We start from the raw sequence: 13,918 nt of genomic DNA on the forward strand, positions 1-13,918 counted from the left end.
GAAGGTACTAGGTAGGATAGGGCTGATTTAATTAAAAGTCAATCTGCCACCTATTTTTTCAAAGCCAGTGTTACCTCCCTTTGAGAGGTGGGTCCCCCAGTTGTCTAATCTCCTCATAAACTTCTCAATAAGCACCTGATTCGCCTCCCAAAAAAAGACACATCACAAGGATTGCCCCCTAGATAACTAATCATCCATTTCCTTATTTCACAACCCAAAATCATTGCACACTCCTCAAGTTCCCTATCCTCCATTTGTGGGCCCACCAAGCTACATTTGGCCAAATTAATCTTCAAATTTGTCACTCTTTCTGCTATCTTCAAAGTTCTCCCAAGGGCTCTCAGATCCTGAACAAGTGAACATCCCTAAACTCCCCCAAAATCAAGGTATCATCAGCAAGCTGCAAGTGAGACAACTTGGTTCAATCTGCCCACTCTAAACCCTCTAAAAATGCTTCTCTCATATGCCCTCCTTAACAGCTTGTTAATGATTTCTACCACCTAAATAAACAAGATTGGGGACAATGGATCTCCTTGTCTAATACCCCTAGAGGCCTTAAAAAAAAAACCTTTGGAGAACCTTTAATGAGTATTGAGAAGTGGGTAATTCTTAAACGTCCCATAATCCATCTTATCCACCTTTGCTCAAATCCCATATCACTCATCACCCATTGGAGGTACCCCGGTCAACATGATCATATGCCTTTCTAAAGTACAATTTGAAAACAAAAACCTTTCGTCCGTGATTTTTTGAAATTCTCCACAACCTCATTTTCTATAAGGGTCTAATCTAAAATTTTGTCTATCTTTGACAAAAGGCCCCTATTCTAACAACACCACCAAGTGAAGCACCCTTGACCACTATCTTGTACAGACTAGTGGTGAGACTAATAGACTTGAACTCAATTACTGAAGCTGCCCCCTCAATCTTATCTTCTTTGATTTGTAAGCCTTAAGGGTGCAGTTACACTTCTTCTAACTGTTCCTTGAAGGTTTATTAACTAATTCCATGTTTTCAGAAAATTTCCATGATTTTTTAAAATATCCCTAAAATGTTCTCCTCTATGCGTGGCAAAGTCTCCATCAATATCAAAATTATGAACCAGGATTGAGATTTTTTTATCATTAACAGAAACTTTTGATTAATTAGAGAAAAAGAAATTACAAGGGAAGCAAAGGGGAGAAAACAAAATCTCTTAACCCTCCCCAAGAAGAAAACAGAAAAACAATTGCAACACTGCCCAAAATAATTGTTCCCTTCCCACCCCTTGATTAGGCAGAGCGTCTGCAAAGGAGTTAACAGTTCTCTTCACCCATTGAAGCTAAATCTCTATTCCCCAAGCTACCCATTCAAACTCCCTTTTTTCATTAGCAAATTTCCAAAGATTGCTATTCATCTTTTGCAGCCATCCTATAACCAGTTTCAAGTCTCCTTCAACAATTAGCTTTTGAATATTCAACTCCTTGGTCGTCTTTACCCCTTCCATCACCGCCATGACCTTGGCTCTAAGAGAATCACCAACCCCAATAAGACCAGAAAACATTGCAATAATTTTCCCCTCTTCATCTCTAAAAGTTCCTCCTATGCCTGAAGGCCCCAGGTTGCCTTCACTGCTTCCATTGAAGTTCAGCTTGATGAACCCTGGAGGCTGGAGCTGGTGTGGACCAAAGGGGGCTGGCTTTCACTCAGACTGATGCTGAAATAGCCACTTTCTTCCTGTTAGTAAGCAACAAACCTGTAGGTTCAAACAACTCCAGAGATTTTACCCACTACAAAACTCTATGGGCATTGCTTCAATGACAGCCTCTTTGCTCATTTCCTTTTCAGAGAATATCCGTGAGCTCCTCTCTTCCCATATTGTCCAACAAATGACAGATCTTCAACATCTCTACAATACTTTGCCCCTCTTCTTAGGCCACCTAAGGAAAGAAGAAGCAAATAGTCTCATATGCTTGGTCCAGGAGTCCATCTCATAAAAGGCAAGAAGGAAACCAGGATTGAGATTAATCAGTTGGAAAGCTAGAAAAAATAGGATGATGAATGAATGTATTTAAAGAAACATAGGAGTAACTCCAATAGGTGATAAAATGAGGAAAGTAACCTAAGATGGTTTTGGCACATGCTGAGAGGACCATTTACAGGCTATAGCACCAGTAAAAAGACGTTAAATTTCACAAGTTGAAGGGGCTAGAACTAGAAGATCTGGGGGAAGACCAAAAAGGACATGGACTGAAGTAGTGAAAAATGATTCAAGGACCCTTTTTTATCAGCAAAGAAAATTTTATAGTACTAAACAGAATGGAATGGTGGAGCAAGATTTACATACCAGAAACATGGTTGGGACAAGACTTAGATGATAATGATGATGATTACCATTTTGCTTGAATACGATCTATATGAGTTTAGAATAAAACATCAAGGACATCAGAATAGTATTTCCTCTGCATACATATTTGATGCAGGAGCATACCATGGCATTTAAATTAGTTCCACACTCCAAAGTACAAACCAGCCTAAATTTGCCACTCAATGGACCATTACTTGGGCCTCTAAATGGTTCAGTCATATCCAAACCTATAAAAGACAAGTTGAACATTAAGCCTATAGTGAAACCCATACAAAAGCCCAAGCCCATAATATCCAAACCCATACACAAGACAAGCCAATAACCAGTCCAATAAATAAGCCCTAGGGCTGCAAACAGACCAAATCAGATAGTATATACCTAGGGGCCATTTGATAACATCTTAAGTTACTGAACTGAATGACTTATTCTGTGTTATTTAGTGGACTAAATATTCAAGGGTGTAGTAATCTACACAATTTCAACTTCAGCCAATAAGGAGTCCACAACCTCCTTAAAAACTTATTCACTCAAAGTCTCAAAGACAAAGCAATAAGATTTACAGTCATGCTACTTCACTGTTATAAAACAGTGTACTAGATCCAAATTCAATTTGTTTGTATTTAGATTCTAATGATCAAATTGGATATAATCCATCCAATAGATCGCATTTGATTGAATTCATATATTGAAATCCATTAATAAAACAAACCAAAAATAATAAAATATTATATATTATTAACAAAACAACTAATAAAAAGCCTTTTTAATTGTATATTGTTGAAGATTAATCAGTTTTATGATGTTTTTATGAGTAGATGTTTTATGTTAGTTGTTGGATAGGAGGTGGGGACCACAGTAGTTATGTGAGTCCAAATTTTATTATGTTTTTGTATCTCATATATGCTGTTTTATGTCATGCCCCCTATAAGGGCATAGTTGTCTTTGTACTGTTCTATTACTTTTAGTATAAATAATAAGTGAAGGGGGCGGTCAGATTATTGCTCTCCTTTCTTTTCAACTTCTCTTCTTCTCTTCTTCTCCTTCTCTCTTCCTTCTTTCTTCAAGAAACTCCTTTTATTTTATATTTTTTAATTCAGCAAGCTTTCTACTTGGTATCAGAGTGGCGGCTAGGGTTTCTAGAAGCATTCTCATGCAGCCCTAGATCAGCCAACTGCATGAAGTAATAAAGGGCTGATCGATCCGTTGTAGATTGCCCAGTTCTTGGATTTTTTGGTAGGATCAAGTCATCAAGAAGGTGATCTATTGTTCGGCATCAAAATCAGGAAAAACTGGAGTACGGGGAAGAGTCCCAGAAAAGTTGGACTCTTTGTTTTTTATCTGATCTTGGGCGTCCAGGTATTGTTAGCTTTATTTTGATTTTCTAAAGAGTGTGGTTTGGTTTCTGGATTTTTCTTAGCCTCCTGGAGTGATCGATTCACTCATCTCTGTTGGGAGACGTGGGGAGGAGAGAGATTTCTCTCCATCTAGGGTTTTCTTCTTCCGGAAGGGTTTGTTTCTGTGTGTGATATTAAATTGTTTTTGAAAGGTTTCCAATCTATTTTTTCTTACTGTTGAACTGTTTGAAGTAAGATGAAGAGTTGAAATACCGAGATGAAACTACCGGTACCGTGGGACTGGGTGTTGGAGGTAGTAGTGATATTCTTGGGTCTGGGATCATTACTACAATAAAACTTGATGACACAAATTATTTGGAGTGGGCACAATCAGCTAAGATAGCTATTGGTGCCTGTGGAAAATTAGGGTATCTCACTAGGGAGGAGAAGAAACCTGATACAGACTCTTCCCGATGGATGTAGGAGAATTACATGGTAATGTCCTAGCTGTGTAATTCTATGTTACCTCATATTGCAAAAAATTTCCCATGGGCTAATACTGCTAAGGAGATTTGGGATGGAGTGACTGAAACCTACTCTCAGAAACAAAATGAAGCTAGAGCCTATCAGTTAAGGAATCAAGTGATAAGTATGAAACAGGGAGAAAAACCTCTTGTTGTGTATTTCTCCATGCTGAAAACCCTATGGCAGGAAATAAATCACTTAGAAACTGTGGTATCGGAAAGTGTAAATAATGCAGCAACCTATCACAAACTAGTAGAAAGGAATAGGGTTTTTTAGTTCTTGGCAGGGCTGAACCCTGAATTCGACATTGCTAGGCAGCATATTCTTTCTAGGGAGGGTGTGACACTCTCTCAAGCCTATGCCTTTGTCTCTGGAGATGAGAGTAGGAGGAATGTAATGCTGAGATAGCCTAGGATCAACCAGTCGGCTATGGCTAGTACTACAAAACCTAAGCCGAATGGAGACATGGGGAGTGGTGAAACTAGAAGGGAAGATAAGAAGGACTTGGTGTGTGATTATTGCAAGAAGCCTACACATACCAAGGACACTTGCTGGAAGCTTCATCCAAATCTTATGCCTGCCCAGATAAGGAACAAGAAGGGAAATGCAAATGTAGCCACTACAGGAGACTCTTCAATCCCTCTTTCCCAAACTAATTGGGAATCCATTGCAGTAGCAGCAGTGAGGACGGAATTTGAGAGGTTTGGACAGCTTATGAGTAAGAAAGATTCACCTAGCACTAGCCTTCCAGATAGACAGCAGAATGCAAGAGCCAACTACACCTTTTCCTTTGCACATACAGGTAGTTCATATGCAACTGCAAATCTTGCATCCACTTCAGGTAACGAGGGACCTCCCTAGATTATAGACTCAAGAGCATCTGAGCACATGACTAATGCCCCTACCCTTTAAGTTCCTATCAGTTGTGTTCTGGTAGAGACAGAGTCTCTACAGGAGATGGTTCACATATTCCCACTGCTGGGAAAGGGACAGTTAGAGTGACCAATGATATAACTCTGTTTTCTATTTTACATGTCCCTAAACTTCATACCAACCTACTGTCTGTTAGTTCTTTGACAAAGAATTTGAATTGTTCCCTGACCTTGCTTCTTGGTAATTGTGTTTTACAGGATCTAGAGTCAAAGAAGATGATTGGGAGTGGTCGTGAAGTGAATAGAGTCTACCTTCTGGATGAGATTCTGAGACATCAGGGCCATCATGTTAGCAGTAGCAGTAATAGTGGGTTAGAGTCCGTGAACCAGATTATGCTCTGGCACAATCGCTTGGGACACCTCTCTTTTAGTTCTTTGAAATGTCTTTTCCCAAAGTTGTTTGAGTCTGTTCAGTTATCTACTTTGGGGTGTGAGAGTTGTCAGTTAGGAAAGCATTGTAGATAGTCTTTTAAACCAAGTAATAAAAAAAGTACTTTTGCTTTTAATATTATTCATACTGATGTATGGGGGCCATATCATATCCCTTCCATGGGAGGATTTTTTATTTTCTCTTGCTTGTGGATGATTATACACGACATTCTTGGATATATTTGATGAGATCACATGATGAGGTTCCTAACTTGGTACAACAATTCCACCAGATGGTTCTCACACAATTTGGAGTGAGAACTAAGGTTTTTAGATCAGATAATGCCAGAGAATACTTTGAGAAGGACCTTACCACGTATCTCCTAGAACATGGGGTAATTCATCAGAGCAGTTGTGCATATACGCCACAACAGAATGGAGTTGCTGAGAGAAAAAAACAGACACATTGTGGAGGTGGCAAGGAGTCTTATGGTGTGTGCTTCAATTCCTATGTAGTTCTGAGGAGATGCAGTTCTTACAGTCGTGCATTTGATTGTGTCCCTTCACGGACTTTGGAGTTTAAGGTGCTGTTTAGTTTGCTTTTTCTAGATGGGGAGATATTTCATATACCTCTAAGCGTTTTGGTTGTGTTTCCTTTGTTCACTCTTGGCCATCATCGCAAAAAATTGGATCCTAAGGCCAAGAAATGTGTTTTTCTTGGGTTTGCTCAGAACCAAAAGGGGTATTGCTGTTATGACCCAGTGTCGAGGAGCAGATTTGTCACAATGGATGCTACCTTCTTTGAATCCACCTTCTTGAGTGATTGTCCTCTAGGGGAGAGTTTTGGGGAGAACTCACAATCTGTTCCTCTTCCTGTTTCTTTGGTGCCTTCATCGGTTCAGCCAGCACCTGCACCTCCAGTTTCATTACCTGAGCCACTACAGGCAGCCTCACAGAAATATCAGCGCTGGCAAATGATGGTTGACTCCACACATCCTCAACCCACACCTCTCTCTATCAGTCCTTCTGAAACTCCAGATTCGGCAGATACAGTTCCAGGTATCCCTCTTGAGCCTGAGCCTGCTATATTTTCTGATGATAATGTTCATGTCCCTAACACCATTGTTGCAACTGATCCCACTGATCTTGATCTTCCCATTGCACTTTGTAAGGGGAAGAGAAAGTGTACATCCCATTGCATTTCACAACATCTTTCCTACAGTGCCTTATCACCCTCCTACCGTGCTTTTCTTTCTTCCCTGGATTCTATGTCTATACCCAAGAATGTTATTGAGGCTCTCTCCAAACCTGAGTGGAAAACAGCCATGCAAAATGAGATGGATGCTTTGGTCAAAAACCATACTTGGGAAATAGTTGATCTTCCCCCAGACAAGGAGACAGTTGGATGTTCATGGGTATTCACAATGAAATATACGGCTGATGGCAAGATAGAGAGGTACAAGGCAAGATTGGTAGTAGCAAAAGGGTATACTTAGACCTATGGTGTTGATTATCTAGAAACCTTTGCACCAGTAGCTAAGATGAGTTCAGTTCGTATTCTTTTATCTCTAGCAGCCACCTATTCATGGCCCTTATTCCAGCTTGATGTCAAGAATGCTTTTCTCAATGGTGACTTACGGGAGGAGGTATATATGGACATTCCAACGGGCTTTTATGAAAATGTTGATAAAGGAAAAGTGTGCAGACTCAAAAAATTTCTGTATGGACTGAAACAGTCACCTAGGGCTTGGTTTGACAGGTTCAGAGGGGCACTCATCCATTTTGGATACACATAGACAATTTGATCACACCCTCTTTGTGAAGAGGAGAGATGCTTTGGTGTCAATTCTAATTGTGTATGTGGATGATATAGTGGTGACAGGAAATGATCTAGAGGAGATTAATGATCTCAAAAAATCATTACAGCAAGAATTTGAGATCAAAGATCTTGGTGAGCTCAAATACTTCTTAGGAATTGAAGTTGCAAGATCCAAGCACAGGATCTTCATTTCACAGAGAAAGTATGTATTTGTCCTACTACGAGAGATTGGGAAGCTGGGGACCAAACCAGCAGACACTCCTATTGATCCAAATCACAGAATTAATGGTGTGGATGGTGAGTTGTTAAAGGATTGTGGGGGGATATCAAAGAATGGTGGGCCGACTACTGTATCCGTGTATGATACGACCAGATATTTCTTATGCTGTCAATGTTGTGAGTCGGTACATGCATGCACCTCGGGTTTAGCACTGGAAAGCTATTGAGAGAATACTTGCATATCTGAAAAAACACCATGGCAGAAGTATTATTTTTTCAAATCATGAGAATCTGAAGCTAGAATCCTATACACATGCAGATTAGGCAGGATGCTTAGATGACAGGAGGTCTACATTAGGAGTGTGCACCTTTGTAGGTGGAAACTTGATCTCCTGGAAGAGTAAGAAACAGGCGGTTGTGGCAAGGTCGAGTGCAGAGGCTGAGTATAGATTCATGGCTCATGGTGTCTCAGAACTTCTTTGGGTTAGATCTCTTTTGAGTGAGATTGGGGTGAAAGCAGAAGAACCTATGATGTTAAACTATGACAATCAGGCTACAATCAATATTGCTCACAATCCAATTCAACATGATAGGACAAAACACATTGAAGTTGATAGACACTTTATAAGAGAAAGGGTGACAACTGGAGAAGTTTGTTTGCCATATGTCTCTTCAGAGTTGCAGTTGGCTGATGTTCTCACTAAAGGGGTGGCAAGGAACAAGCTTGAACATGATGTACACAAGTTGGGAATGTGTGACATTTACTCCCAACTTGAGGGGGAGTGTTGAAGATTAATTAGTTTTATGATGTTTTTCTAAGTAGATGTTTATGTTAGTTGTTAGATAGGAGGTGGGGACCACAGAAGTTATGTGAGTCCAAATTTTATTATGTTTTCGTGTCTCGCATATGTTGTTTTATGTCCTGTCGCCCTATAAGGGCATAATTGTCTTTGTAATGCTCTATTATTTTTAGTATAAATAATAAGTGAAGGGAGCGGCCAGATTATTGCTCTCCTTTCTTTTCAACTTCTCTTCTTCTCTTCTTCTCTTCTTCTCTTCTCCTTCTCTCTTCCTTCTTTCTTCAAGAAACTCCTTTTATTTCATATTTTATAATTCAGCAAGCTTTCTACTTATATCATGATTAAATTGGACCGAAAACTACTTTCAGACTTAAACCTATGACTCTTTTAGTAAATAGACAACATTCAATTTCAAACCAACTTTACCAATAGATATAATATAAATTTTATGTAGATACGAACATATATATTTAACTATTACTAGATTTGACTTAAGTCTGAATCCAAATTTGATCTAATTATATATAGAGAGAACTCAGTTCACCCTTAATAGGATAGAATCATACAATCGAATTAGAATTTGGACAAATTGATACAATTTGCGGCCCTAATAAGCCCATACCTATACCTGGATCAACGATTTGTTCCATATCAGGATCCCATGACTCAAAACACAAAACCCACATCCATAATCCATTACCAGCCAATCCATAAATATTGAAAACATAATAAACAATTATTACATCTTTCCATGAGCCTTGCCAAAACCAATGCTTAAAAGTATGAAGTGCAAGCATACATGTGTGAATAAGTGCTAGATGCCCAATACAAACTATATACCCTAAAAAGGTTTACCAAGGCACGAAGATACTAATTCAACAGGTACTTGAATGCACAAAAGAAAAATTACCAGTCTGTACGTGCCAGGCTTAACCACTCTACCCACATCAATGAAATCAAAAAGCAACTGCAATGGACCCAGAGAAAAGCATCAGTCAAATTGAGCCAAGAGAAGATGCAATGAAGCTTCTAACTGGAAAAATTCCACTCATAACCATCTCAAAGAAGTGGTGGCCACCCACCATCTCAAAGCAAAGTAATTAACACAACTGACAGAACCAAAATGCACCACTCTCTTCAGTCTTTAAGCCACTTCTTTTATCAGAAAGAAACAAAAGATGTAGAAAAAAACTATAAAACTGAAGATACTTTGGCTCGTCGTAAACTCATTGAAGTGTTCTTTGTCATCTCCAGAAATTAGCATCAGTAGAGTACCAACATCTTCTTCTATTTTTATGAATATTTTTTTCTTTTTTTCTTTTTTGGGAACAGGCAGACAATTTCCTTTCTTGAACATATGCAAAAGCATACAAATGCTACAATATACCTGCAGGTTGTCAGACTTCAGAAAACGACGACCACGACGACTTCCATCTGGCATCCGAACAAGAAGAGTCACAGCATTCTCATCATCTGAAGGAGGTTCTTGAGGAAGAGAAGCTTCTTTGGCAGCTATAAGTCTCTCAAACTCCTATTATTCATGACAGACATGGTCAAACACTACTTAAACCAGACAAAAAAAATATAAACTAGTGCATTTCCCTTCCAAAGAGGAGCTCTCTTTCCTTTCAAGAAGGCACTATCACACTAGGTACAATTTCGTAACCAATATCAACAAATGGAAATTAGAAGTTAAGATTATCTAAATCGTTGAAGACAAAAACAAGATGCAACTACAATCACAATGTGAGTGGCAAACCATATCTTAGGCACCAGAGAGTGATTGAGAAGTTTAGAAAAATTTTAAGTAATATAACCATCGGAAATTTAAGCAATATAGGCAACTATAAAGTACAAATTTGGCCAGTAAGCATTCCAAAACCAAAATTCTTAACTGCACAGAACTGCAAGCTTGTCATCACTCAACATGCCCTAAAGTAAGAAAATATTTAAAATTTTGAATATAGGAACTAGTTTGCCCTTCTCTTCCTACATAGTTTGCTTGGTGCTTTCCGATTTCAGCAAAGCATCTTTTAGAGGAGTGGCAAGTTGCAAATATGACTAGGAAAGGGAAAGTCTGCTGGTTGGCTGTCCCAGCTGTGGTTACATGGGCTATATGCCTATATGGTATGGAAGGAACACCAGAATTTTTTAGGAGAAATCATCAAGAGAATCAGGGGTGATTAATCTTGAAGTAGAAGTTTTAAAAAGTTGACTATCTGGACACAATGTATTTAAGGATGATATATTCTCTGCTTCTTTTTGGGGGGTGGATTTATTTGGGGGTCCTTAAAAGGCATATACATGTACAACATCTTGCTGTACAGGACCATACTTAAATCAGGGGTGATTTAAGAGGCTGATCCAAGCTCTCAGGTAAGCCCAGTTTTTTTGATTTTTTTTTGTGGATCTGTGTGCCCTGTAGCTGGTCTAGGGTTTCTCATCAAAATCAGGAAAATTTGGAGAAAGGGGAAGAGTCATGTTTCTGTTGGACTCTTCAATTTTGACCTAGGAAGTGGCACCCTAATTTTTTAGGGTTCCTTGGAGTTTTCTGTAAAGGGCAATTCAAGTCCTACCTGATTTAGAGGCTTCTAGAGAGAGCGGCTGCCTCTTCTCTCTCTTCTCCCATCCCACAGAAAATGAATCTTTTGTGGGAAGAAAGTCTAGGACACCATAAAGGTGTTGTTGGTTCCAAAAAGTGTTTTGTTTGATCTTGTTGCAAATTTCAATTATTTTCTTTACACTTTTTCAGAAGCATGGAAGGCCACGGAGTTGAAAATAAGCCTGGGAGTGAAATGGGACAAGTGGGAGGAGGTGCTAAAGACCCTTTCGGAGCTGGGACCATTACTACAGTTAGGTTGGATGGTGCAAATTACTTAGAATGGTCACAATCTGCAAAGATGGCCATTGGTGCTCGTGGGAAATTAGGGTATATCACTGGTGAAGAGGTGAAACCCGAAACTAGCAACTCCCGGTAGGTACATGAGAATTATATGGTGATGACTTGATTGTATAATTCCATGTTGCCCCATATAAGTAAATTTTTTTATGGGCAAATACAACTACGGAAATATGGGATGGGGTTGCAAAAACCTATTCACAGAGGGAGAATGTTTCTAGGGCTTATCAGTTGAGAAATCATATTATTTCAATAAGGCAGGGAGATAGACATGTTGCAGCTTATTTTTCAGCCCTTAAAACCCTGTGGCAGGAGATTGACCATTTAGAGACATTTGCTTGGGAAACCACTAAGGATGCAGCTACCTATCAGAAACATCTAGAGAAGTATAGGGTGTTTGAATTTCTTGTTGGCCTTAATCCTGAGTATGATATTGCACGATAGCATCTTCTTTCCAGGGACAGTGTTACTCTCTCCCAGGCATATGGCTTTGTGTCAAGGGAGGAGTGCAGGAGAGATGTGGTGATGAAAAATCTTATTTTTGATCAATCTGCCATGGTAAGTGTTGTGAAACCTAAACAAAGTGGAGATCGAGGTGGCAATGAAATCAAGAAGGAAGATAAAAGAGATTTGATCTGTGACAACTGTAAGAAGCCTAAACACACAAGAGATACTTGTTGGAGGCTTCACCCACATCTTGTGCCGACTAGATTGAAAAATAAGAAGGGAAATGCACACATGGCAGTTACTGGTGACATTCTGGCCCCTCCTACTACAGCTGCTCTAGAGTCCATTGCAGCTACTGCAGTAAAGGCCGAACTTGAGAGGGATGGGCAACTTCTAAACCAACGGGATACAGCCAGTTCCAATTCAGCCGCAAGCGGACAGCAAGGTACAAGTGGCACTAGTGGAGTCCACTCTACTTCCTTTGCTCACATAGGTAGTTCACACATCACTGCAAATTATGTTTCTACTTCAGGTAAGGAGGGACCTCCTTGGATTATAGATTCTGGAGCCTAACACATGACCCAAATCCCATGTTCCTATTGCTGGGAAGGGATCTGTCAAGATTAGTGATTCTATTTCTCTACCCCATGTCCTTCATGTTCCCAGATTGAGCACTAATTTGTTATATGTTAGTAGTTTGATTAAGAACCTGAACTGCTCAGTGATTTTTTCAACTGGTCATTGTACTTTGCAAGATCTGGACTCAAAGAGGACGATTGAGAGTGGTCATGAAGTGAATGGAATCTACCTCCTGGATGTACTTCCTCCTCATCAGAGTCATCATGTCAACAAGGATAGTGAGTCAGGGTCTATGGGTCAAATTATGCTTTGGCATAATCGTTTGGGCCATTTACCTTTTTATTCTTTAAGCTTTTTGTTTCCAAAACTTTTTGAGTTTGTTAGTTTGTCAAGTCTAGAGTGTGAAAGTTGTCAACTTGGAAAGCATTGTAGACATTCATTTAAACCTAGTAATAAAAGATGTTCTTCTTCTTTTGATGTTATTCATTCGGATGTGTGGGGCCCTTACCATGTTCCTTCTATGGGAGGCTATCGATATTTTCTCTTATTTGTGGACAATTTCTCACGATACTCTTGGATTTACCTAATGAGATCCCGCGATGAAGTACCATCCTTGGTGAGGCAATTTCATCAGATGGTGCTAACACAGTTTGGAACAAGAATAAAGGTGCTCAGATCCGACAATGCCAGGGAATATTTTGAAAGACACCTTGTCTCATATCTGTTAGAATATGGTTTTGTCCATCATAGCGATTGTCCCTACAGTCCACAGCAGAATGGTGTTGCAGAAAGAAGAACAGACACATTGTTGAGATTGCAAGAAGCATGATGATCACATCTACAGTTCCAGTTCGGTTTTGGGGTGATGCAGTTCTCACAGCAGTATATCTGATTAACAGGGTGCCCTCTCGTATACTTGGATTCAGCACCCCATTCAGTCTCCTTTTTCCTCAGGGGTAGATGTTTCATATTCCTCTCAGGGTGTTTGGGTGTGTCTGCTTCACACATATCCTTGGTTCTCACGGCTCAAAGCTTGATCCCAAGGCAAAGAAGTGTGTCTTCCTTGGATATGCAAAGAATCAAAAAGGGTACTGCCACTATGATCCAGTCTCTTGGAGCCGATATGTTATCATGGACGTCACCTTTTTTGAATCCACGTACTTCTTCTCAAAGAATCCTTCTCAGGGGGAGTGTTTTGGGGAAGTGAGTCAACAGTTTATTCCTCTCCCAGTTCCAGTCCCTGTGTCTATTCCTGTGCTTGACCACCACCCTATGTCACCTACCTTGCCACCTCCTTTGTGTTCTGCTTCTCAGCATTACTTATGACAGACTTCACAAGGAGGTTCATTCCACTACAGCAGAACTCACATCACTTCCTGTCGATTCCTTGGAGACTCCAAATTTGGCTGACATGGATTCAGGTATTCCTCTTGGCCCCGCTACTGTTTCAGTTCCCATTGATTCTACTAACCCTATTACAGATAACCTGATCTCCCTATTGCTCTTAGAAAAAGGAAGAGAAAGTGTACTGCTCATTGTGATTTACAGTACTTATCCTACAGTGGACTTTCTCCTTCCTACCATGCTTTTCTTTCCTCTCTTGACTCGGTGTCTATACCCAACGGTGTTAGTGAGGCTCTCTCCAAAC

General features: G+C 39.8%; 1 protein-coding gene across 2 annotated transcripts in view; it reads right to left on the minus strand.

The window, feature by feature from the left end:
- SAY1 (Ubiquitin-like superfamily protein) overlaps positions 1 to 13,918 on the minus strand; it is a 40,523-nt gene that overhangs the window by 10,294 nt on the left and 16,311 nt on the right. For both annotated transcript variants that reach the window (XM_088950332.1, XM_088950333.1), the window contains 2 exons: positions 9,733 to 9,876; positions 9,256 to 9,312 (listed from right to left, as the gene is read on the minus strand). In XM_088950332.1, the coding sequence (XP_088806458.1) occupies positions 9,256 to 9,312; positions 9,733 to 9,876 (201 nt within the window). The remainder of the gene's footprint in view (positions 1 to 9,255; positions 9,313 to 9,732; positions 9,877 to 13,918) is intronic.

Source organism: Nelumbo lutea, chromosome 6, assembly GCF_056320005.1.
Source record: "Nelumbo lutea isolate HS-2025 chromosome 6, American lotus-T2T, whole genome shotgun sequence".
NCBI classification, from domain to species: Eukaryota; Viridiplantae; Streptophyta; class Magnoliopsida; order Proteales; family Nelumbonaceae; genus Nelumbo; species Nelumbo lutea.